This window comes from Gorilla gorilla, chromosome 9 (genome assembly GCF_029281585.2).
Source record: "Gorilla gorilla gorilla isolate KB3781 chromosome 9, NHGRI_mGorGor1-v2.1_pri, whole genome shotgun sequence".
In the NCBI taxonomy this organism is placed as follows: Eukaryota; Metazoa; Chordata; class Mammalia; order Primates; family Hominidae; genus Gorilla; species Gorilla gorilla.
In genome coordinates this window covers 54,530,199-54,555,862 of record NC_073233.2, presented here as the reverse complement: position 1 = coordinate 54,555,862, position 25,664 = coordinate 54,530,199, and the positions used below count along the sequence as shown (strand labels likewise).

The window sequence follows — 25,664 nt, the reverse complement described above, 5'->3', positions numbered from 1 at the left end:
ATCACTTAGGTCTATGTGATAAAGGGTAGAAGCACTTGACAAGGGTCCAAGACCAGAATTTCAGGCCTGCCTCTAAAGCCACCGTGTAACCCTGGGCAAGTTACTTCCCCTCTCTGGGCCTTAAAAGTCTCACTTCCAAAAAGCGGGCAGAGCACAGTGACTCACGCCTGTAATCCCAGAGCTTTGGAAGATGGAAGGAGGCTTGAGGCCAGGAGTTCAAGACCAGCCTGGGCAACATAGCAAGACCCCATCTCTACAAAAAATTAGCCAGGCATGGTGGTGAGCACCTGTGGTCCCACCTGGGAGGCTGAGGCAGGAGGATCCCTTGAGCCCAGGAATTCAAAGTTACAGTGAGCTATGATCATGCCACTGTACTCCTGAGCAACAGAGCAACACTCTGTCTCAAAAATAAAATAAATAGGCCGGACATGGTGGCTCACGCCTATAATCCCAGCACTTTGGGAAGCCGAGGTGGGCAGATCACCTGAGGTCAGGAGTTCGAGACCAGCCTGGCCAACAGAGCAAAACCCCATCGCTACTAAAAATACAAAAATTAGCTGGGCATGGTAGCAGGCACCTGTAATCCCAGCTACTCAGGAGGCTGAGGCAGAAGAATTGCTTGAACCCGGAAGGCAGAGGTTGCAGTGAGCAGAGATCACGCCACTGCACTCCAGCCTGGGTGACAGAGCGAGACTCTGTCTAAAAAAAAAAAAAAAAAAAAAAAACTATAAAATAAAATAATCAATAAACATAATTAAAATTATGAAGAAAAATAAACAGAGGATTGAACAAGAAAATTTATGTGGCTTCCTCTGATTCTACTATTTAAGGATTCAATGCACTGTGTCAAACTGCGCACCTGGCATATGGGCCCACAAGTGACCACACATAGATAGGGGGAGTCAATAATCTTTGCAGATTGGAAGAACAACTGGCACTTAGAGAAGGGAGAGTGTGGGGTCCAGGCTATGGGACCTCGGAGGAGGAAGCCCAGTAAGCCCGGTGACCCAGTGACATCTCAACCTCTGGGAGGGGAGAGCTGGACACACGAACCCTCCTGAAGGTCTGAAGGAGGCATGTACACAGCTGGCCATCTATGGACACGTGGAGCAAAATGCCACTGAACCGGTGCCAGGACTGTTGTCTTCTCCCTACCTGGATCCTGGGGCAAGGAAACAGCATCTGAGTAGCGACTGAAGGACACATAGCTCTCAGCCCCGTCTATGAGCCCCTTGTTTTGAGGGTGGAAGGTAATGTTGGTGAAGCCAGCCACACAAGCCCTGTGGGATAACAAAGAGCAAAAAGAGGTCCCTGAGACGTGTCTGACTGCAAGCATGTAGAGCTTTATGTTCATGAGGCTCAGCCCCCAAAGAGTAAGAACCAGAAGACATTACCGGTAGGAGCCCAGAGGTTCCAGCTTCCCATTGTAATAACCAAGCGTGGTTGACTCATTCCCAACATCAATTTCATATTTCAAAACTTCAGACAAGCTATGAGAACGTCCCTTTTCTTCTGTTCTTATGAGGTATGTCACGTAAGTATCTGAGGCTCCCTTTTTGAAATCCTCATACGTGTATTTCAGGACATCTGCAGAAGGGTGACCAGCTAAGAAAGGTACACAGAAGGAGAATCATAAGAAAGTGATGGCAGAGAGATTTCTTCTCCTGCATATCTACATGGTGGTGATGCTGGGTGATAGTGATACCAGCAACCATCTCTCAAGTATCTCTCTGTGCCAGGTTTGACTTACATTGAATTCTAAGGGTTTCACCTACAGTAACTCACTTCATCCCCATGAATCCCATCACATAAGCTTATTGTCTCCATTTTACAGACAAGAAAACGAAGGTACAAAAGGCTAACAGGACCAGGCACAAGGTCACACCGCCTATGAGGTAGAGCTGGGTTCCCAATCCAGGGCATCGGGCTCAGAGCCCAAGGTTTCATCTAATCACAGGCCAGCACTGGTCAGTCTGGCTGCTATGCAACATGGCCTTCCTCAATGGGACTTGCTGACAAGCATCACAGCAAAATGACTAAGAGCTGGAAACAGACCCAAAATTAAAAGATAGAGAGAGATTTCAACCTCACTTTTTGAAATTTTGCCACAGGTTATGGCACCAGCAAATTTCTATCCTCCCAGATCCCCAACCCCGACAGTGTGTTTGGTCTCTATCCTCCTCAAGGACATGAGGACAGCACCACAGTAGGAGAGAGTGGGCAGAGGAAACACTGCATTATTCATGCATAAAGAATCTCCCAGACCAGGCACAGAGGCTCATGCGTGTAGTCTAGTCCCAGCACTTTGGAAGGCCAAGGTGGGAGGATTACTTGAGTCCATGAGTTCAAGACCAGCCTGGGCAACATGGTGAGATCTTGTCTCTAAAAGAAAGAAAGAGGGAAGGGGAAGGGAAGGAGAAGGGGAGAAGGGGAGAAGGGGAGGAGGAGGAGAGGGGAGGGGGAGAAGAAGGGGAGGAGGAGGAGAGGGGAGGGGGAGGAGGGGAGGGGGAGGAGGGGGGGAGGAGGGGAGGGGGAGGAGGGAACCCCCACAACGAAACTTGGGCTTTTAAATCTAGGCCTTATGCAAGCACTCAAACACAGCTACCGAAGAGACTCTCGAATTATTCCTTTCCTACCACAAAAGAATGTAACAGAGCCCTTTAAGGAAAAGCAGGCTTTAATCCACCTCTTCTCTCAGCTAAGGAGATACTCTGCAAATTCCCACTAGCAAATGCAAATCTTTTTCTATTTTCTTTCAAAGGAAAGTCATCCTCTGAGGATGGCATGTGTGTACGTGTGTAGAGTGAGAGAGAGAGACAGAGTTGGTTAAAACTAATATTCTACCACCTAAAAGGCCCAGTGAGGTAAAAGAGAAGAAAAACCTAGATCACAGATCAGCAAGTTATGGGCCACAAACCAAATCCACCTGCCATGGTAAATAACATCTAGTGGGAATGGTCCCACTCATTCCTTCTGTATCTTCTGTGACTGCTTGCACACTACAATGGCAGAGTCAAATGCTTGCAACAGACTCTATACCACCTGCAAAGCTCAAAATATTGGCAATCTGGCCCTTTCCAGAAAGTTTGCCAACCATCAGGCAAATACCTCACCCTCCTTCTCTGTCTGAGTACACAGCATGGGCTGCAGTGAGAAGACAGGTGCATTACTCACATGCCTCAGCGGGCACAGAGAAAGCTCTGGTCACTGCATCACTCACGGGCTGTTTAACCCAAGGAGGCCTCTCCTTACCTTCCCCGGTAGTGAGAATGACAGCATAGGCTTTGATGGGTCCGTGGCTGGCTTCAAATCCACTGAACTTGACCTTTACTGAATTGTGACTGACAGATGTAATATTAGGGGATCCATCTGGAGGAGGGGGATCTAAAACAAAACAAAACAAAACATAATCACCCAATATTGAAAACCAAAGCAACACATTAGGTAGAGAACATGCTTCAGCAACCTCCTCAAGATCTTACTCTGGAAGCTACATGCTGGGCTCGTGCAAAGCAGCAAATCCAGCAAAAGGCAGGGAAGGAAACTGGTGAGGAGCAGAGACAGCAGATCCTGGGAAACCCACCCAGCTCACAATGACCCCTTCAGGGCATCCAGCCAAATCCCCAGGGCAGGCACCCAGCAGCCTTGTTTGGTTTTGCTATTGTTGTTTTGAACAGTACATGCTTTTATTTTATTTTTTAACAGATTGATTGAAATATAATTAGAATACAATCAAGGAGATGAAAGACTTGTAGAGTGAAAACCACAAAATATTGATAAAATAAAGAAGACACAAATACACAAATACATGCAAAGACATCCCTTGCTCATGGATTGGAAGACTTCACATTGTTGGAAGACTTGACACTACTCAAAGCGATCTATAAATTCAATGCTCCATCAAAATCCCAATGGCAATTTTTACAGAATATAAAAAAAAAATCCTAAAGTTCATATGGAACAATCAAAGACCAGGAATAGCCAAAGTAGTGTTGAGAAAGAATAAAGCTGGAGGCCTCACACTTCCTGATTTCAAGATATATTTATTCAAAGCTACAGTAATTAAAACAGTATATTAAAGGCATAAAGACAGACATCAACCCATAGAACAGAATACTGAGCCCAGACTTAAACTCTCACATATACAGTCAACTTATCTTCAACAAGGATGTCAAGAAGACACAATGGGGAAAAGACAGCCTCTTCAACAAATGGTGCTGGGAAAACTGTATATCTGTGAGCAAAATAATAAAACTGGACCCCTATCTTACACCAGACACAAAAATAAACTCTGAATAGATTCAAGCCTTAAACATTAGACCTAAAGCTGTACACTGTAAAATTTGTTTTAAAAAAAAAAAAAAAAACACATTGGGGAAGAGCTTCTTGACATAGTATTTACAATGGTTGCTTGGATACCACACAAAAAGCGCAGCAACAAAAGCAAAAATTGACAAGCAAGATTAAGTCAAACTGAAAAGGTTTTGCACAGTAAACGAAACCATCATTAGAGTAAGAAGCTAGTATCCTTGCATGAGGAAGCTAACCTGCCCTTGTCCTCTCCCCCAGTCCCATATGACTCAAGATGAGCCACGTTCATTATCCTGAGATCTGGGGTGGAAGAAGGAGAGTGAGAAAGAGACTGTGGTGGAACTCTAAGGTGTGGCCTTGGGAGCTGCACAATGACATCACATGGACTTGGCTTGGCCCCAGGATCAGCTGGTCAGCTGAGAGCAAAGACGGAGCAAATGTCCAAGGAGAAGAATCACAGATGAGGTGGGAGAGAACACACTCTCTGCTGAGACCTGGCCACAGCACTTCTCCGTGTTCTTCATAAACAGTCCCCACATTTTTCCCAGAGTTGGTCTAAAATACCACCTAGAGAAACCCAACAGATCCTCCTCCCAGAAACCAGAAAAGCCCCCACAGGACCCTCCATGGATGGCCTCCATGATTCTGCACACACCCCCTTTCCAAGCCAGGGTATGGAGCCACTCTCTGAACTAACACAAAAGAAACAACACACTGAATTAAAGATGATCCACTCCACACACTCTCTCTCTACCTAAATTCATCTCACACATACAGTTTGGGTTATTCTCATTTTTATATATATATTTTTAAAAAATAAATGAGATGGGATCTCGCTATGTTGCCCAGGCTGGTTTCAAACTCCTGGGCTCAAGCAATCCTCCCACCTCAGCCTCCCAAAGTGCTGGGATTACAGGCATAAGCCACCACGCCCAGCCTGTTCTCATTATTATATATATTCAAGATTCAAGGAGACAGAAATCTGAACTCCAAAACAACCACAACATAATTGTCTAAACCTGTGCTGATGCAGCAGCCCTCTAGCCACATGCGGCTGCCAAGCCCCTGAGAGGTGACCAGTTTGCATTCAGATGTGCTATAAGCACACAATACAGACTAGATATCAAAGACTTAGTACAAAAGAAGACGTAAAATAACTCATTAATACTTCACAGAAATTACATGTTGAAATAATACTTTTAATATACTAAGTTAAGTAAAATGCTATTAATACCAATTTCGGCTATTCCTTTTTACTTTTTTTTCAGTGTGGCTTCTAGAAAACTTTAAATTATACCTGAGGCTCACATTGCACATCTAGTGGATGGTCCTGCTCTAAACTACAAGCTTCAGCAACCTCGCAAGTATGCGGCAGCAGTGCCCACTGGGAGGTGGCGTTCCCATGTTAATGGTCAACTGCTAGCACAGGCTCCTGCATTTCCCACCAGCTCTATACCCTGTAGCTGGCCAGAGAAGGTCCATCCCCAGGTCCTTGCTGCAAAACTGGCAGCAGCATGCTAGCTCACCCACCACCAGACCTGGAAATCCTCTGCCTCTCAATGCTCTTCTCAGTCCTATGCTCCAGGGGCCCTGTCGCCCCTACTCACCATAGTATCCCTCACCACAGCACACAGTAAGCCACCAACAGATGTGGGCTAAAAGACGACCAGGCACAGTGGCTCACGTGGGTAATCCCAACACTTTAGGAGGCCAAGGCGGGTGGATCACTTGAGGTCAGGAGTTCAAGACCAGCCTGGCCAACATGGTGAAACCCCATCTCTAAATACAAAAATTAGCCAGGCGTGGTGACATGTGTCTGTAGTCCCAGCTACTCAGGAGGCTGAGGCACCAGAATCACTTGAACCCAGGAAGCAGAGGTTGCAGTGAGCTGAGATCGCGTCACTGCACTCCAGCCTGGGTGACAAGAGCAAGACTCCATCTCAAAAAAATATAAAAGAAAACGTGGCAATGAGGCAATGAGTTATGCTGTAAAGAAAAGGAATCTTTTAGAATGTAAAAAATGAGCCCCTCTTACTCTGCTTTTTTAGATTGATTTCTATAGAATGAGAAACCAGTCTATGTCAGTAAAAGCAAATATTTTAGGGGAAATAAAAAAACAAAAACAGATTTCTAGTCGACACGTGCAGACCCACTGTGGGTCAGCTGCTCCAGGAGTGATCACAGTGCCAACTGACCAGCCCCTGCCCACCTGTGATGCCAGTAGTGCAGGTGTTCCGGGTGGGGGCTGCCATCTTTCCACAGGACACAGTGGTGATGCTGATGTTGTACGAGGTAGAAAAATTCAAATACGTGACTTCCGTTCTATACTCAGTGCCATTCTCAGAGGAGCAGCTCTCCAGGTGGGTCGCATTGTTCCAGGCTCCACTGCTGACCTCGAGCTCGAAGCCTGCACTGGCGCCAGGAGGGCAGGTCCATTTGAGAACCAGGGCTGGCTCTTTGGGGACCACTTCGCAGTCGAAGGAGGCCATGGACGCAGGATCTGCAAAGCAAGCACAGCACAGCATGAGATTCCGGGACTTTTGCCTTTGCAAACATGGAAATAGGGAGTAGCAGAATCCTGGGGATGAGAAGGTGGGTGGGTGATGTGGTGGAAGAGGCAGGGGCTGACCCTGAATTGGGCAACACCAAACTGTGTGACCTTGGGTCAGTCACCCAACTGCTCTGAGCCTCAGCTGCAGGACTCTTTGAAGAGTAAATTGAACAATGATGTCAGGCACCAAGAAAGATGCCTGGAAGAGACCAGGGCTCCATGAGAGTCAGCTGTATCATCCTGTGAGAAGTAGCAACCTCCCCACTTGCACCATCTCATCATGAGGACCCCTTTTTTTTTTTGAGACGGAGTCTCACTCTGTCGCCCAGGCTGGAGTGCAATGGCGCAATCTCAGCTCACCGCAACGTCCACCTCCTGGGTTCAAACAATTCTCCTGTGTCAGCCTCCCAAGTCACTGGGACTACAGGCATGCACCACCACACCCAGTTGATTTTTGTATTTTTAGTAGACATGGGGTTTCACCATGTTAGCCAGGATGGTCTCGATCTTTTGACCTCCTGATCCATCCACCTTGGCCTCCCAAAGTGCTGGGATTACAGGTGTGAGCCACCAGGCCCAGCCAAGGCCTTCTTGATGATCCTTCTGAGACAGGTGAGGCCTATACTGTCCCATCTGCAGATAAATCCACAGAGGCTCAGAGAGGTTAAGTAATTGGCTGATGATGACGTGGCAGGTGGTGAAGCCAAAACTAGATCCCAGGTTTTCTAAGTCTAAGTTCAAGACAGTCTCTACTCACATAACATACTGCATCATCCATTGATGATGGGTCAGTTTCCTCATCTTCAAAATAGAGTGTTATTTGTCTCTATCTGAGGGCCATTAGATTTTTACTGAGGACTAACATCAAACTGATGTAAATAGAAAACTCCATATTACAACTGGAGGACAGTATTATCATTAATTGAATGTCACAGAATTTTAGAGCAGGAGAAGCTCTACCAAGGCACCTAGTGCAACACCCACATTTGCCACCCAGGGCCCGGAAAGGTAACCTGAACACTGCACCCACTTTTACAGCTCCTGTTCCACCCACACCCAGTCATAAATGCTCAGATACAGTTTTTCTCTTGCTATAGGCTACAAATAACTATAGCTAAGATAAATATCAGCAATGAAAGGCACCCAAATATCAAAGATGGGTGTCTAGACCAGGTGGGATGGAGCAGAGGTGACCCAAAGCTGCAGGGATTTCTGTGGCCACCCCACTCACCACTGAAAAGCCAGAGGCCATCAAGGCTGGAGCTCCTATACTACCAGGGAGGCTGATCCCATGAGACCATCACTTCCAAATCAGCCTGAACATATCTGAATGGCCTGGGCTAAAAAGGGAAGAGGTAGGAGCGAGAAGGGCAGAAAATGAGTAGTGCACGGGTGCTGAGTGATAAAGGTGCCACAGTCAGCACTGTGAGCAGAAGTGCCCACCACTGTCTGCAAAGCCTTTCCTGGGCTGCCCTGAAAGCATCCTCAATTACACAGAGGGCTCTTCTCTTTATCACACATTTTGAGTTGTGAGATAGGTGAGGATCAAGAAGGATGCAAAGGCTGGGCATCATTTCAATAACCTTTCCATCTTCTCCAGCACAAAAACAAACCAATGCCAGATATCATCCACATCCTGGCTCAGCCCCACTCAGGCCTCACCTCCCACCTATATCCTCCTGTTCCTGAGGGTCCACTCCTCCCACCCTTGCCTCCTGCTCTTCCTCCAGCCTCCAGATATGGTGGTGATGCTGCACAGGCCCCTCTGCACAGGCCTCTGCCTGTAATGCTCTCATGCCCTGATATCCACATGGCTGGCTCCTTCCCTTCATTCAGATCTTTGCTCAAAAGTCACCTTGTCATTGAGGCCTTTCCTGAGCACTCTAGGTAAACATCCCACTTCCTCCTTCAAAAAGTTCCAAGAAGGCAAGGACTTGACTGGCATATGGTATATGCTCAATAAATATTTATTGAATGCAGAAATGATGAGGGCATCGAGACAGCACCGATAAGCTAACAGGATGCCTTGGAAAGCTCAATGTCCATCACTGCACATCACACAAAACCAGACAAACTACAGACTGGGAGGACTGACCTGCAAGGTCAGCACCACTCAGGGAGGAGTCCAAGAGGCAGTTGGGGCTACACTCACCTGTACAGAATGACTTCCGGCCAGGTTCCAGTGACTTGATCCCATCCCCTACTTGTGCAAAGATCTCCACTGTGTATGATGAGCCAGGTATTAATTCAGTGACTGTAGCGTCAGTAATTCCAATGTCTGTGACTACTTGTGTTGCGTTGCTGGAATTTCCAACCTTCTCAATAAGAAGGCAGTAGGAGTACGTGGGAGAGGCATCATCAAAGTTCTGCCAACTTAAAGTTGCTGCTGTGGTGTTGGTACTTACATCAATGTTGGACACATTGCTGGGCCCTTGATTTTAAAAAAAAGGCAATTCATGTAAAAGCACAGATTAAGTAGAATTCCAGGACTATTTACTATATCCAAAAATAGCCTGGCTCGTTTTAGAAAGAATGAATAAAGCTAGTATTTGCTGGCTCAAAAGATGGAAAACTTCCCAAAAACACATCAAGAAAATAATTACACAGATTAAATCTCAAAAGAAGTTTAATTTAGGCTTCTTTTAATACTTCAAGTTTATTTCAAATATATTTTTAACATTTAATTTCTAATCTGTTTTTTAAATCTAATAGATGGAGAAAAATACACTAAAAACATATTACAAACTAACATCTTTACCATGTATTTAATTCAAATATTCGCAAAACACCTCCCTAACTGTTGCAGGTGAAGCTCCTCATCTGGGCAGTATCTTCCAATACCAACACGACAAGGTGACCCTTCTCTACTCTGTATTCTCAAGGAATGACTAGAACCATTTCAGTCGCCATTCCCAAGGAATCATTTCTTCCTTCTAATGACAATTCTAAGTTCACATAGCTTGAAGAACAGTGCCCCATGGTGACAGCAGAACCGTTGCTGAGACCAATGTTTTCAACTTCAGCAGTTTCAGAGTCAACCTGGATCCCAGAAGCACACTGGCCATCATTTAACCAGTACCTCCTCCAAGAGACAGTTAGAGAGGCTGTTCCTTAGAAGGGCATCCTAAGAGACTTACGTGTGTACTGTGCAGTGGAGTTGGGGTCCCCCCAGACGTGGTCCACTTCTGGAGAGATGGTGATGTTATACAAGGTACCCGGAATCAGGCCCTGGAGAGTGATCGCTTTGTCATACGTGCTTGTGTGGTTAGAGCCATGCTTGGACTCTATGACTAAATGGTAGACATACTCGGAAGCACCGTCAGGGCTCTTCCACTCCAGCCACATCTCCGTGGTGGTGACATAGACCACGTGGATGTCAAACACTGCACTGGGAACTGCTCAGAAGAAAGGAAGGAGAAGGGAAAACTGTTACTATCATGACGCCCAGCTTCCTCTCCAAGTGCTGTTGAGAGGAACTGCTCTTTTGCCATTACGCTTTCTAATGAGTTCACAAAAGGCACACTCCAAAATCGAGCTGAGAAATGCACACACTCAGTGCTCTCAAGAATTTCAGCTCTTCTGCGACGCACATGAACTTCCCAGTTTATCTTACCAGTTCTCCAGTTTTTTGTTGTTGTCTTAAAAATGAGCCCTTAGGCTGGGTGCAATGGCTCATGCCTGTAATCCCAACATTTTGGGAAGCCGAGATGGATCACTTGAGGTCAGAGGTTCGAGACCAGCCTGGCCAACATGGTGAAAACCCGTCTCTACTAAAAATACAAAAATTAGTTGGGTGTGGTGGTACACGCCTGTAATCCCAGCTACTCGGGAGGCTGGGGCACGAGAGTCGCTTGAACCCGGAAGGCAGAGGTTGCAGTGAGCCAATATCACACCACTGCACTCCAGCCTGGGCGACAGAATGAGCCTCTGTCTCAAAAAAAAAAAAAAAAAAAAAAAAAAAAGGCCAGGCGCGGTGGCTCACGCCTGTAATCCCAGCACTTTGGGCGGCCAAGGCAGGCGGATCACCTGAAGTCGGGAGTTTGAGACCAGCCTGACCAGCATGGAGAAACCCCGTCTCTACCAAAAACAGTACAAAATTAGCCGGGCGTGGTGGTGCATGCCTGTAGTCTCAGCTACTTGGGAGGCTGAGGCAGGAGAATCACTTGAACCCGGAAGGCAGAGGTTGCAGTGAGCCAAGATCGCGCCATCGCACTCCAGCCTGGGCAACAAGAGCGAAACTCCATCTCAAAAAAAAAAAAAAAAAAAAAAAGCCCTTCAAGGGGTCATCTGAAGTGGAAATCACATTCAGTTTTTTTATATGGGTGCTGGTAACGAGATGTGTTCAGTTTGTAAAAATTCATGAAGCTATGCGCTGAGGATACATCCCTTTTCGGTATGTATATTATATCTCCATAAAGAGGTTTTTTTTGTTTTGTTGTGTTTTTTAAATCAGTCACTCAGAAGGAAACATCTTCCCGTGACACAGCCTTACATACCAAAGAGGAAAACTGAAATGGAGAGCTGACCTTTACTAAGTTGCAGCATTTGAGGACGGATGAGGAAGGGAAGAAAACAGGCACACCCTGCACCTTCAGAGCAGAGTCAGAAGTGGAGTCTCCCACAGGAGCACATCCTCCGATCATCTCCCGCTGCCCACTCAGCCACCTGCACCAGGGATGCCTACATCGAGGCCCGGAAGTAACCGCGGAGGCTGGGCCTATTTTCTACCGCGGCTTTCAACCCTGTCTCTCTTTACCTGGCAACAAACGTCACCTCCAGGGAGAGGAAATGGGCAGGTAGGGGACAAAAAAGGGAAATGCTTTCACTGCAAACACCTTGTCCAAAAAACAAAAAAAAATTGTGCCATGTTTACGTACTATCTACTCCAAAATTAATTTTTTTTTAATTTTAAGTGGATTCTCCTTATAGAGAAGCCACTGGGAGGAGCCTTTGTTTCCTACCAGCAGATTCCTGATGTCAAAGGGATTCCACAGACAAAAGCCCATGAAAGGCAGCCTTTGTCTATAAACATAAAAACCTAGAAACAACCTAAATATTCAATAACATGGGGAGGGCTGTGGGCACTGTGATCTGGCTGCATGATGAAATACTCTTTAGCCACTAAAAATATGAAGGCCATGCTAACTATAGGGGAAAGTTGTGGTATAGACTGAGTAAAAAAAAATTCAAATACAAAATAAAAGTATTTGTATAATAATTACAGTATACAAGCAAAATGTATGACTGTGGACACAGAGAGAAAAGGAATTCGGTTGGGTTAGAAAAATAGAGATATTTGTTCCTTTTCATTTTTATTGTGGTAAAACATGCATACCATAATATTTATCATCTTAACCATTTGTCAGTGTACAATTCGATATCATCAACATTCACAATGTTGTGTAACTATCACCACGACCTGTACCCAAAACACTGTCATCATCCCCAGCATAAACTGTAGCCATTAAACAATAATGCCCACTCCCTCCTCTGAACAGTCCCTGGTAACCTCTATTCTAATTTCTGTAGAATATTAAGTTGCCTAATCTAGGTACTCATGTAAGTGGAATCATCCAGTATTTGTCCTTCTGTGTCTGGCTTATTTCACTTAGCATAATGTCCTCAAGATCCATCCATGTTGTACCATAAATCAGAATTTCTTTCTTTTTTATAGCGGAATAGTATTTTGTTGTATGGATGAACCACATTTTATCTATCCATTCATTTGTTGATGGGATCTTGGGTCCACCTTTGGCTACTGTGAACAATGCTACTACTATGAACACTGATGTACAAATAACGGTCCAGGGCCCTGTTTTCAATTCTTTTGGAGATATACATAGGACTGGAATTACTGGATCATATGGTATTTGTTTCCTTTTTTCGAAATTGCTTTTAATGCTGTTAAGCTGACTTTTTCCAATAACAATAAAGGTTATTTGATAATAGAAAGGTAACCCCCCTAAGAGTTTAGATCTTATAGCAAGCCTTCTTGACTTTCATTCAATGGGACCATTGAATGTAACGGGTCCTTTGAGACAATGCAATTCCAGGCGGGTGTTAAAATTACCCTGTAGAAATACTGATATTAAGAGGAAAGAATATTCATAATAAACTATAGTAAAAGAGATGCCTTCTCCTCACTAATACTAAACTTTACTGCTGTACCACATCAAAGGGTCAATCTACATGGTGGTTAAGCACTTGGTCTTAGACAGCAGACACAGGTCAGTTTGCCACCTTGTCACTCTGGGCCAGTTACTTAAGTTCGCAGAGCCCCCATTTCTTACTCTGTAAGACAGAAATGATAATAATACCTGCTCCATGAAGTTGTGTTAAAAATGTAAAATGCAGTATGAGAGCACTCAGCACTTCGCAGACCCCCAGCATATTATATTATTGTTACAGTAAGTTCTGGGCAATAGCAAGTAGCACAATATCATGCATCTCCCTCAGTGGTGATCCTCTTACCATTATCCACATCCTTAAAAGACAGAAGAAACATGTTGACATTAAGACGTCATGTCAACAGTCTGAAATGCAGATTTGCAAAGGGAATACTGCATTTCATCTGAGGGATGCATTTTAGTAGATCCCTTATTTCAGAAGCAGATCCTCTGAGTGACTATCGGTGCTTAACCCAACCAGCACAGTTGAAGAAGCTTCTTCAAGGAGAATCTCAAAAGCGTAACTCATTTCATGTGTGTTTCAAGGAATCTGTCCCATTTCTTTTATATATATATATATATATTTTTTTTATTATACTTTAAGTTCTAGGGTACATGTGCACAACGTGCAGGTTTGTTACATATGTACACATGTGCCATGTTGGTGTGCTGCACCCATTAACTCATCATTTACATTAGGTATATCTTTATTCTACCCTCTGTATAAAAGATTTCAACTATCTTGAATCTTAGATCAAGGAAGACTGTATGTTTTTCAACCTTTCCAAAAAACAATTATTTCAAAATTTTAAAACAACAATAATGAACATTACTCTCTAGGATCTCCCAGAAGTTTCTCTTGTAGGCCTAGAAACAATTTAATAATTTAAACTGTTTCTATAAAAAAAAAATGTGTTTTGAGACAGGGTCTCCCAGGCTGGTGCTAGTCTGCAACTGTTGGGCCAAGCAATCCTCCTGCCGCAGCCTCTCAAGTAGCTGGGACGATGGGTGCAGGCCACCGTAGCTGACTATAAAATGATTTTATCAATTTCAATTAGCATTCTAGAACTAACAAAGTATCGCATCACAGTGTTGTTTAGGAAAGACTGTGAACAGTCCACCTGCCCAACACAGCACAGTAGTTAATTTCTAACACATCTTGACCAGAGGTTCTTAAACTTTTTGCTCTCAGGACTTCTTTACCATCTTAAAAGTTATTAAGGCTCTCAGAGAATTTATATTTACATAGGTTATATTTATTAATATTTACTATATCAGGGATTTAAAATGAAGAAATTTTTAAAATGTAAGAATCCACAGCATATATTCCATTAGCCCTGAGAGACAATGTCATCCCATATTGGATCAAAGTTGGAAAACTCCAAAAGAGAATGAGAATAAAAAAGCCAAATAACATTTTAGTATTGTTATGATAATACTACCTTGGAGACCCCTTGAAAGAACCTAGGGATCCCTAGAGAGCCCTGGACCACAATTTGAAAACCACTGATCTAGCCCAGAGGTCAGCAAACATTCTCTGTAATGGCCAGAAAATGAATATCTCAGGCTTCACAAGCCACACGTTCTCTGCTGCCACTACTCAATTCTAGCACCAAAGTAGCCATAGACAGTACATAAGCAAATGAACATGGCTGTGATCCAATAAAACTTTATTTACAAAAACAGACAATGAGCCAAATTTGGCATAGGGGCCATTCTTATCTGCCAACTCTGTTTCAGATGATGGAATTCCAGGCAGGTGTTCAAATCATCCTGTAGAAATATTTTATTAAGAGGAAAGAATATTCATAATTAATTGGCGAGTTGGGGAAAAGGCAGATTACAAAACCACATGTACAGATGGCCTCAATGTTTGTGAAAGAAATAAATATATATTTGTGGGCTGGGTGCAGTGGCGCACACCTGTAATCCCAGCACTTTGGGAGGCTGAGGTGGGCAGATCATTTGAGATCAGGAGATCAAGACCAGCCTGGCCAATATGGCGAAACCCTGTCTCTACTAAAACTATAAAAATTAGCCAGGCATGGTGGTGCACACCTGTAATTCCAATTACTCAGGAGGCTGAGGCACAAGAATCGCTTCACTTGAACCCAGGAGGTGGAGGTTGCAGTGAGCCAAGATCATGCCACTGCACTCCACCCTGGGTGACAGGGTAAGACTGTCTCAAAAAATATATATATGTGTGTGTGTGTGTGTGTGTGTGTGTGTGTATTAAATATTAAATATATATGTATTAAATATATGTATACTCACACATATATTTGTGTATCTATATGTATATGTTTAAAAATTGTAAAATGTCATACATCAAAAGTGATTATCTCTGCTTGATGGTTTCCATGTAAGTTTTTTCTACTTACTTGTCTGTATTTCATATAATAAATAAGCATTAGTGTTATGAAAATTTTTAAAGTTTTTTCTTAGATAATTAAAAGAAAAACAATACTTGGAAACATTATGTTTATTAATTATACTGATTTCCTTTAAGAAACATGATGGTTTAACAGAAAAGACTATTTGCTTACCAGTTCTATTGCAAACTGTCCGAGATGCCCCTTCAGTCCCATTTGGTCCTTTTGGAACTATTTCAAAGCAATACTTGGTTCCAGGGAACAAGCCACCAATGATAATACTTTGGTTGGTAGTTATTTCTACCCGAGAATTGCCAGCTCCCTCCTGTGTGATATGCATCTGAAATGATTCTGCATCATGGCTGCTCCATGCTAAGCCGATCTCCGTCGTGCTGACCACTGTCACTCGGAAGTCGGAAACTGGAACAGGGGCTATGCAAAGAAAGTAAACAACTAGATTAAAAATATATTTCTCCAGGAGACAGGGATGCCCCACATCAGAAAATACTGAGATGAAATGTACACTTAGGCCACCTGATCCCTCTCTCTGTCTTCTTTGTACCATCATCTACAACATGAGCCCCTCAGAAACTGCTGTTTCTGGCCATGGAGAGAGCACTTGATCATGAGAGTGCAGAAGCTCTGTGCTTACATTGCACACAATCATTCACAGGAAATGAGAGGAGGCGTGAGCTCCTGTGGTCAAGGGCTCAGGCTCTGGAGGAGAACCTTGGCCACACTGGCTGCTTTATCTCGAATGCATTACTAGCCTCCCAGAGCCTCTGTTCAGGGAGGGACAGCAGAGACCAGTCTTGACCCCCAAAATCCATTCCCCCATTTTCCCTTCATCATACCCAGCCAGATTTTTAGCCCTGTGTGTGCATGCCTGTTGGAAACAAAGACCACATTTCCCAGCTCCCATGGAGCTAGATGTTGCAATGTGACTAAGTCTTGGTCAACGAAGCATGAGCAGAGGTACTGGATGACTTCTAGGAAGTGTCCTTTAAGGGTGGGGCACAACCTTCTGCCCTTCCTCCTTCTTATACCTGTAGTGTGGATGCAATGACTGGAGCTCACGCTGCCTGGCTCTAGAACCAACACCTCAGCGGTGGCTGCAGCTTCCTGATCCCAGGATCACAGCTCAGAACATACACCCCTGGATCCCGCAACTACAGCAGAGACTTCCTGATTCCTCCCTCTGCTGTCTGTGACCAAGGTGGTGACTCTCCAGGGGGTCAGTTCTGCAGACTTAGTCCAGGAGTCATTTCTTGGGGCCAGGCCTAAAGCCTGCTCCTCAACTGTTATGAGCTGACTTGTGCTCCCTCACCCCCAAATGTGTATGTTTATGTCCTAACCCCCAAGACCTCAGAACGTGGCTGTCTTTGGAGACAGGGTCTTTAAAGAGGTAATTAAGTTAACGTGAGGTCATGAAGGTAGGCCCTAATCCAGCAAGACTGGTGTCCTTATAAAGGGAGATGAGGGCATAGGCACACGCAGACTAAGGACAACCATGTGAGGGAGAAGACAGTCATCTATAAGCCAAGAGGGAGGCCTCAGAAGAAACCACACCTGCCGTTGCCTTAATCTTTGACCTTCAGCCTCCAGAACTATGAGAAAGTCTATTTCTGTTCAAGCCACACAGCCTTTGGTACTTGTTCTGGTAGCCCTAGCAAACTAATACACCAGCTCTTCCAATGATTCTGCAAAACCTCAATTCCCAGGATAAATCCCTTTTGGTTAAAATAGCTCACAGTTTCTGTTTCATACAACTGAGCCTTGGATAACCTCTATCATCCCCATCCTGCCTAGCACTGGGCTTCTGTTACAGGAGAGAGAAATAAACCCCTGTCTTGTTTAAGCCACGGATACTTGGGTTTTGTTGTTGTTGTTTTTGGTGGTGTTATTCGTGGCTGAACCTAATCCTAACTAATAAATAGTAAAAGAGTAAAAGGTAAAGAAATGCAAGCATATTTCATTTTCCCAAAGATCCAGTCCAAAATACATCTATAAGAATGCTAAGGTGTGCTTCCTGCGAAGGAATGGACATTCTTGTGGGATAAGCCTGGGTCCAGAGCCACACACCCCTGAGTTCAAGTCCTGCTCTGCTACTCACTAGCTCTGTGGCTTTGGGCAAACTGTTCAGCCATCAGGGTGTCGTTTCCTCATCTGTAAAAGGGGACCCCAATACCTACCTTGGAGGCCACTGCAGTGTCTATAAATCTCATGGCACAGTGCAAAATGCAGTGCTGGTGTCACTACTATTGTTTAATAGTATATAATCAATATTATACCACTGTACTACTAGTGCACCATTACTGTTTTATTTTACATTATCGGACCTTCTTTGGAACCTAAAGTTTTTTATTTGCTGCATAAAATCTTATTTTTAAGGGACATTTAAACAAACAAAGATGAGATACAGCTGTGCCAGTGATTCATTATAATGTCAGCACCCAAGACACAAGGGGATATGAATACCAGGTCATTTTTGTCTCCCTGTATCAATTCACTCTAGGTCTCCTCCACACTGGAAAGAGAGTTACAAGCGCAGGCTCCAGGTGAGAAATACCAGAGGCTTAATCTCACCTCTGCCACTTTCCAGCTGTGATACCTGTCTAGCACCTCTCTCAGCCTTGGCTTCCTATCTATAAAATAAGGCTACTTCCAACCACATCACAGGGCTGTTGTGAGCATACAATGTGCCAGTGCAAGGAAAGCATGTCACACGAAGCTTGGCGTGTGGTCAGCCGACAGTCACCATTACTACATCATGCATCCTGTGTCTGGGCCTGGCACGGAGCAGGACGGCAGGAAAGGGTGGCGAGAGCCAGGGATGAACTCACGGGTGTGCACTTGGAGGAAGCCCGGCGTGCCCTCGATGTCACCTAGGACAGGACACACTGTGATGTTGTAGAAGGTGCTGGAGCGGAGTCCCGGGATGACAGCGCGAGGCTCACTGACGTTGAAATTGGAAGAATCTGTCTCCCCCGCCACATGTATCTTGTAGGTATAGTTAGATGACGACTCGTTATCGCTGACTTTCCAGATCAGGGTCAGGCTTGTGGCACTGATGTTCACAGCGGTGACGTCAAAAACCTGAATAGCATCTGTGAGAACATAAGAGGAGTTCAAAATAACCAGAACAGCCAAGGCAGAGGGAGGGAGAGGTCATCAGGGCATGCTGTCAAGCCCAGCAAACTCTCCTGGGGAGTGTTCCTTCCTCCTCTGCACCATCAACCATGGCTAGGAAAGCATGAGGGTCCCAGTCAAAGTCAGGCATCATTGGGCGGTGAAGAAACAACCTGGCCAATGGCACCTGCAGGGTTATTCTTTGTTCCTTTTTGTAAGTTGACTTTAGAGATTTGACCTAAATGATGACTTGGACTCTATGCAAGTCTTACCCTAGGGCCAGGGGCACCCAGAAAAGTTGTCAAACACACATGATGCAAGAGCGAACACTGCGATCTATGTGATCGCCTGAGATCACAGAAGTCAGGACAAGGCAGGCCTGGGTTCCAGGGCTCACTCTGCTATGACACCCAGGTGGGCCACAGGAAAACCACTTGAGCTCAGCTTCCTCACCTATAAAACTAGAGAGCAATCCTAACCTCAAGAAAAGATAACCCGAGTGCCAGTTATTCACCACCTGCCCACTCCACCCTCCTGACGTATCCACTGCCCTTCCCTCACCTGCTCTGTGCCCAGGAGGCTGACCTTGTGCAAGGCATCATGGGGGGTCTTGCCACATGGGCTGTGACCAGGTTCCACCATGAGCCAATGGGCAGGCCCCTGAAGGGCCACAGGAGAAAGGAGTCGGTGCCTTCCTCCATCGCCTCCTGCTCTGGGCCTCCTGTCCTGACACAGCTGTGTCCTCCACTGCCCCAGCTCTCACTGGGCTCCAGAAACACCCTGTCCTCCTCTAGCCCTTCAGCCCTAGAGGTGGCTTTCTGCCATGTCTTGGGTGCCTCAACAATGTCCTCTGATGGTTTCCTTAACCCTGCCCCACCTAACTAGTCACTTGAAAAGTGCAGGGTGCTCTGGGGTGGGTGGAAATGTGTGTTTATCTGTGTGTGTGTGTGTGTGTGTGTGTGTGTGTGTGTGTGTGTGTGTGTGTTGCAACAGACTGAATGTTTCTGTTCCCATAAAATTCCTATGTTGAAATCGTAACCCCTGATGTGATGCTTTTAGGAGGCGGGGCTTTTGGGAGGTAATTACATCATGAATTACCTCCCTCCTGAATGGTATTAGTGCCCTTATCAAAAAGGCTGGAGAGAAACCGCGCCCTCACCCCTTCAACCACGTGAAGACCAAGGGAGTCTGCAACCCGGAAGAGGAAGAGGGTGTTTCACCCAGAGCCCAGGCATGCTGCACCCCAGTCTCAGACTTCCAGCCTCCAGAACCCTGAGAAATAAATGTACATTGTTTACGCCATCTAGTGCATGGCCATTTGTTACAGCAGCCCAAACTGACTAAGACTTATCTATACACACACACTCGCCCCTTATAGAGAGGGAAAGGCTACTATAATGATTATTTACCAAGCATGAAGACAGTTCAACGCAAAGCAGGATGTGTGTGAATTCACACCACCAAGAGCCTGAGATGTAATCACTACTACTTTACTTTTGCTCAAACTGCTTTAAAAAGCAGGGACCCCAGGCCCACACAAATCCACGAGTCCTTTTAGCAAATCAGTCAAAGGGACCTTCCCCTGGCTGGACCCAGCCCTGGGTGCATGGCTTGATGCAGGGCACACAGACCAGATTTCAGCCCCTTTCATTCTCTCACGCAAGCTTACCATGTGCAGGACACCCCACCACTGCCAACCGCACCCATATAGGAGCCCCTTCCTCCTCCTCCAACTAACCCACCCTCTGGAATCCAAGCCCTCCTCACCCGAGAGCCTCCCGCCTGCCACTCCTGCCAGGTCACTGCAGGCCCCATGAGGTCAGGCGGCCTGTCCTACGGCCGCATCCTCCCCACCCACTCCCACATTAGCAAAACAAGTACAAAGGGAAGGAAGGACACAAATGGACCCTCCTTCAACGTGGATACCAGGAAAAACTGTCATTCCTTACAGAATGGCTTCTCACCAATGTCTTGCCAAAACTTCTAGCCCTGTACAAGTAACACAGCCTGGCCAGTAACTACCTCTAAGTATTCCCAAACGTGTTCCCCTCTCGCTCTTTTCACCAAAGCCTCCAAATATTGGTGAACTTACAGAGTGAAAATGCTGATAAATTATAGCGAGGAAGCAGCAATGTGCATGTCAACAAGCATTTCAACAGAAAGATCGGTATGAATTACAAGGCAGGTGAAAAAATGAAACTCACTTTCATAACTTTCTTAACTCAAAGCAGGGGAAAAACAAGCAATGATTATCTGTTTTTAAGAGGAAAGCATGATGCCAGTTTGTCTCATCAGCCACCACGCAAAGCTGTGAAAGATGGCGCGAGGCAGTGCCTGGTGCCCGCACACAGGGGCTGCTCCATGTATTTGATTTCACTTAATGAGAGATGTGCACTGCCATGGAGTTAAGAAGAAACTGAGCAGATCTGCTCTGTCCAAAATCTCCTCCAGGAAGCTTCCTCTGACATCAAAACTAGCTATTATGCGAGAAATCACTCAGAATCAGAATCACAGGAGACAGAACATTGTGCTAGGAAACTCTGGCTGCCACCATTTTACAAAGTTCAACCTACTTGTCCTGAACTCTACGGCCTGGGGCTGTCCTTCTGTGCCATTCGCTGCTTGGGAATAAACGGTGGCATTGTATCGGGTGCCAGGCTCTAACCCGACAAGCAGGACTTCCGTGTCTTGGGACTGCTGGCCGGAGGATGGGTCCACAGGTCCCAGGAGGGACTCATCATGCACAGGGGCGGTGGGGCTCCCTGCCCGGCTTCTCTCTGTGTTGCTGGCATCTGTTTCAAGCACAGGAGACAAAAAGACATCAACCACAAGAGGGACACATCCCCCATTTTCCTTCGGAGCCCCAACCCCATCAGATGGCCATCAGACAGTGGCCACAGTTGGTGCTCCATCAATATCTGCTCCCTTCCTCCTCCAGAGAGAGAGGCAGCCCCATAAAAAGGCCTGATAGCTCCATCTCCATTTGTACTGTTATTCCAGTAGCACCACAGATATCTGGTGCTTCTCTTTCAAACTCTGCTTATTTCAGGTCATTCTCCCTTCTTTGGGATGTTATCTTCTCCTGTCCCAGCACGGATTTCCAGGGACAGCTCTGTGAAGCAGACTTTGCTAATCAGGCCCAACTCAAGACACGTTTCCCTGGACCAGACCCTGGTTGGTGGGGCAGCTGCAGGGTGTGAAACGGGAGCAGCTGGGCTCCTTAAGTGTGCAGAGGGAGCTGCTCTGAGAATGAAGCTGATGAACAGAAAGAAGCAAGAGGGAGGGATGAGAATTGCCTCATCTCTTTCTCTAAGGCCTCTCGCTAGCAGGAAAATCCACATGAGCCAATAAATTGTTCCTTCTGTCTGAGCTATCCAAAGTCTGGTTTCTGTCACTCGCAAGCAAGGATCCTGACACCCACTCTGTAGCTCTGTTTTCTTAAGTATAAAATGCAGATTAAGTGCCTGTCCTCCTCATGGAGTTATCCTGGGGATCCTCTGCAAATGCTATGAAACCTGCAAATGACAACGCCAACGTCAACCAGCAGACGTGATAAGTTCCTCTGAAGGCCCAACTTGGGTTGACACAGCTGTTAGATAGAAAGCTAAAGGGGCCTCTACTTTCCTGGGTGCCAGACTCTAAAAAGTTTCAATTCCTATTGCTGTTCTCAGCCCCAATGTGTTCCCCGGTAAAATCAGAACACATTTCCTTCCTTCCTCATGCAGGTGGGGGATCAAACTAAAATGTGGAGGAAAAGCCCTTTATAAATTCTAAATCTCCATACACATGGAAGAGCAATTTATTTTTTAAAACATTTAGTTACTGAAAGTGAGAACCAGTAAGGGAGACGGAAGGTACCCTTTGTAACTCACCCAAGCCACCTTCTGTGCCCAAGGGGTCTCCCTTTGTCTTATTTGATTGTAGAAGATACGGGTTGATGTTGTATTGAACCCCTGGCTTCAGGCCCGAGATATTGACCTGAAGTCTTGAGTCTTGAGTCAACTCCTCATGGCTTCCAATGCTTTCAAGAAGCACCCGGCAGGAGGCAGTGCCATTGCCATTGCTCCAGGAGAGAGTAGCCTTCCTCACACCCGTGAGGGCAACACGGAGATCAGAAACTGGTATCGGCTCTATTTTAAAAATACAACATGCATTAATGGAACAAGATATATGCAGTCACCTTCATTAAGAATGACTGGGGTTCAGTGCTGGGAGCGGGTTTTAAAAGAAAAAAAGAAAGAATGACTGAGGTCACTGATGTCCCGATGTGACTCACTAAAAATACTTCCTTTCTATCAAAGCCCAATGCATTTCCATCATTTCACAGCAGGGCTGGGGGAGAAAATAATAACACGGAAGAGAAGAAAAAATCTTAAAACTGAAATTGTTTAGGATCTACACTGTTCTCCAAGATTAACCCCAATAGTGACTGGACACTCTTCTAAACTGTCCCTTTTAAATGGTAGCATTTAATTGTATGTGTTTTAGATATCAGGAACAAAGCCTCAAATAAAGTGACTGTTTACTAATCTAAAGGTCTTAATTCAAGATAATGCAAATAATATCATTTTAAATTACCAAGGCATTTCAAGTAAGCAGCACATTCAATATCCCAGCCCCAAGGGGATTTTTCAGAAGAAATTCCATCTCCACTACATCCTGGCCCTTCCTCCCATCGCCTTATTTGGTTGATGGTGACATAAGTCAAACCACTTCACCCAAAATGACATGCGCTCCCCTCACTTTTCCAATAAGAACACGAAGACCCAGGGAGGCAGGGCGGCTTGCTCAAGAACACACACTCCTGGTAGCAGTGGGGACAGGAGAACCCAGGGCTGCAGCTTCACGTACAGAAAAGCACAGGCAGTGCTGCAGATAGAGCAAAACCCCTCCTGAGGGCTGCAGGGGCCTGAAGGTAAAGACACTGGCCTGGATGATTCTAAGGCACCGTCCAGCTCCGAAACGGTAAGATGATTCCTCACAGCACATGTCTCTCATGCAAAGATTTCTAAATCAGGTCAGTCATGTGTCTTTTTGTTTTATTAAGTAATGCAGAACCAATAAATTCCCAGCTCGGTGACTGTGGATAGCTGTTATGAACATCACTGCACCACAGTGGTCTAGAGTTAGACTCCGGGTTCCAGCCCCACCACTTGATACTCAGTAACTCTGAGACACCGGAAGAAACTTAACTTCTCCACATTACAGTGTCTTCTGCTGCAGCCCCCAGGGTTATTGTGAGGACAAAATAACATTAAGGACAGAGAGGCACATGGGCCGTGCTCAATACGCAGCAGCTGATGGACCTGCTCCCATGCAGCCCTGTGCTCAGGGCTTTAAGGTAGATAAGGACACTCAGCCCCCCTACCGGTGCTTCCTGCACCTCCACATCCCCTTTCCCACAGCCACCCCCTCGGTGTCACCTTGTCCTCACGACCATTTCCAAGTTCTATGCTCTTTTCTCTCATTCTCTTTTCTTCTGTCATCTCTCTGTGCTCTCCTTTCCCTCTCTTTCACAATGTAACAGAGCAAACCTTTATGGCAGGTTAGTGCTCTGAGGAGCTCCAGGAGTTTTGTCAGGGTGCCCGTGACTCCCATTTCTTTGGCTCTTTTCTCTCCAGTTCTTTTTATTTTTACTTTTTGGGCTCCTGGGCAAGGTTTTGTTTAAAGAAATAGTTTCCTGACTAAAAATGTCGGAAGCCACTGGTTTCATATTTGCTGCTCCACGCTGGACCTCGTTCACCTCCAGCCGTGGGCTCCAAGAGCTCAGGCGCCCATGGCCGACTCCAGCCCCTGAGACCACACTCCCCAGCCCCCTAGATCAGAAAACTAACAGAGGACCTCTTTTTTCAATTTTTGGTTCTCCTCACCCTAAAAAAGTTTCTCCACCTGTTTTTTAAAATGTTTGGTTCTTTTCAGCTTAAAAAAAAGAGCTAAGTTTGCAGCTATAATAATAGATGGCTTCGGTATTGACATCTAAGATAAATCAAAATCTAAACTGTCAAATCTGAATAAAAATTTAAATATCATCAAACTCTTATTTCACTTGAAACACACACTCCCCTATAAAATACACCAAACTTCCCTGCCCAACAGAAACTCCTGGGAATATAAACACAGCATCAATTTCCTGGGAGCTTAAAAGGCTGGTAATTACCATGAAAACACACGTTTTTAAGGAAGTCTCTACTCCTTAGTCTTAACAGAAAAGTAGGTGTTAACCAACAATAACAAAAGATTTTAAAAACCAAACAGAAGTAGTTAGAACTTCCCAAAACACATAGGGCCTTAATACTGAATGATGTGGCCACCAGAAATCCCAGGCTTGAAACAACATAGCACCTTTTCTCCTCTTCTAGTTTATGAAAACCATTCTCTTTCCAACAGGCAACTTGAATGGACAAGGCCCTAGAATACAGCATAATAAGAAATGGTTTGTCATCATCCCTGGGAGCCAGTCATCTTACCTGTGATGACTTTTATGACTCTGGGATCTCCCCAAGTCTCATTGCCTATTCCTGGAGTGATGGAGAATACATATGAAGTCGCTGGACGTAAGCCTGTGATGTTACACCATGGTTGATGCACAACAGTAATTGTCTTCTCATTTTCCATCTTATTCTTTACTACATACTTGTACTCAGAAGCAGCTGTGTCATTACTTTTCCAAGTTAAGATCACATTGGTTGGACTGATGGAAACAGCTTTAATGTCAAACACAGGACTGGGCCCTATATTGTTTAAAAAAAAAAATTATTGCACTTCAAAAAGAAATGTAAGAGCGAGGTCTGCTCTATATGTCTAGTTCCCAGAAGTAACTTTCCAATCACAGAGTTTTATCTCTCTTTGCCTCCTAGACTTCCCTGCACCAGAATTTATTTAAATCCACATGCATACATGTATGTGTGTATGTTAGTAAAACAGAAGCCTTTGGAACAGAAGCAAAACTGACAGAAGTTGACCATGTTGGCTGTGACTTAAAAATGGGGTTAAGTCTGTATAGAAGCTGATACAAAAAGAGACCAAACTTTAGGAGGTCGAGGCGGGTGGATCACCTGAGGTCAGGAGTTCAAGACCAGCCTGGCCAACATGGTGAAACCCCACCTCTACTAAAAAAAAACAAAAAAAAACAAA

At 45.2% G+C, this 25,664-nt stretch overlaps 1 protein-coding gene across 2 annotated transcripts in view; it reads right to left on the bottom strand.

Annotated features, from left to right (window-relative positions):
* The window catches only part of PTPRJ (protein tyrosine phosphatase receptor type J), a 190,225-nt gene that overhangs the window by 24,508 nt on the left and 140,053 nt on the right, over window positions 1-25,664 (bottom strand). Inside the window, exons 4-14 of one of the 2 annotated variants that reach the window (XM_055354944.2) lie at window positions 24,998-25,261; window positions 22,403-22,660; window positions 21,104-21,322; window positions 18,245-18,508; window positions 15,576-15,833; window positions 10,000-10,257; window positions 9,015-9,293; window positions 6,521-6,811; window positions 3,253-3,384; window positions 1,395-1,605; window positions 1,156-1,280 (exon numbers count right to left, since the gene is read on the bottom strand). In XM_055354944.2, coding sequence (XP_055210919.2) covers window positions 1,156-1,280; window positions 1,395-1,605; window positions 3,253-3,384; window positions 6,521-6,811; window positions 9,015-9,293; window positions 10,000-10,257; window positions 15,576-15,833; window positions 18,245-18,508; window positions 21,104-21,322; window positions 22,403-22,660; window positions 24,998-25,261 — 2,559 coding nt within the window. Of the gene's footprint in view, window positions 1-1,155; window positions 1,281-1,394; window positions 1,606-3,252; window positions 3,385-6,520; window positions 6,812-9,014; window positions 9,294-9,999; window positions 10,258-14,682; window positions 14,803-15,575; window positions 15,834-18,244; window positions 18,509-21,103; window positions 21,323-22,402; window positions 22,661-24,997; window positions 25,262-25,664 lie in introns of those variants that run through there. The other variant, XM_031016019.3, reaches the window with a different exon arrangement.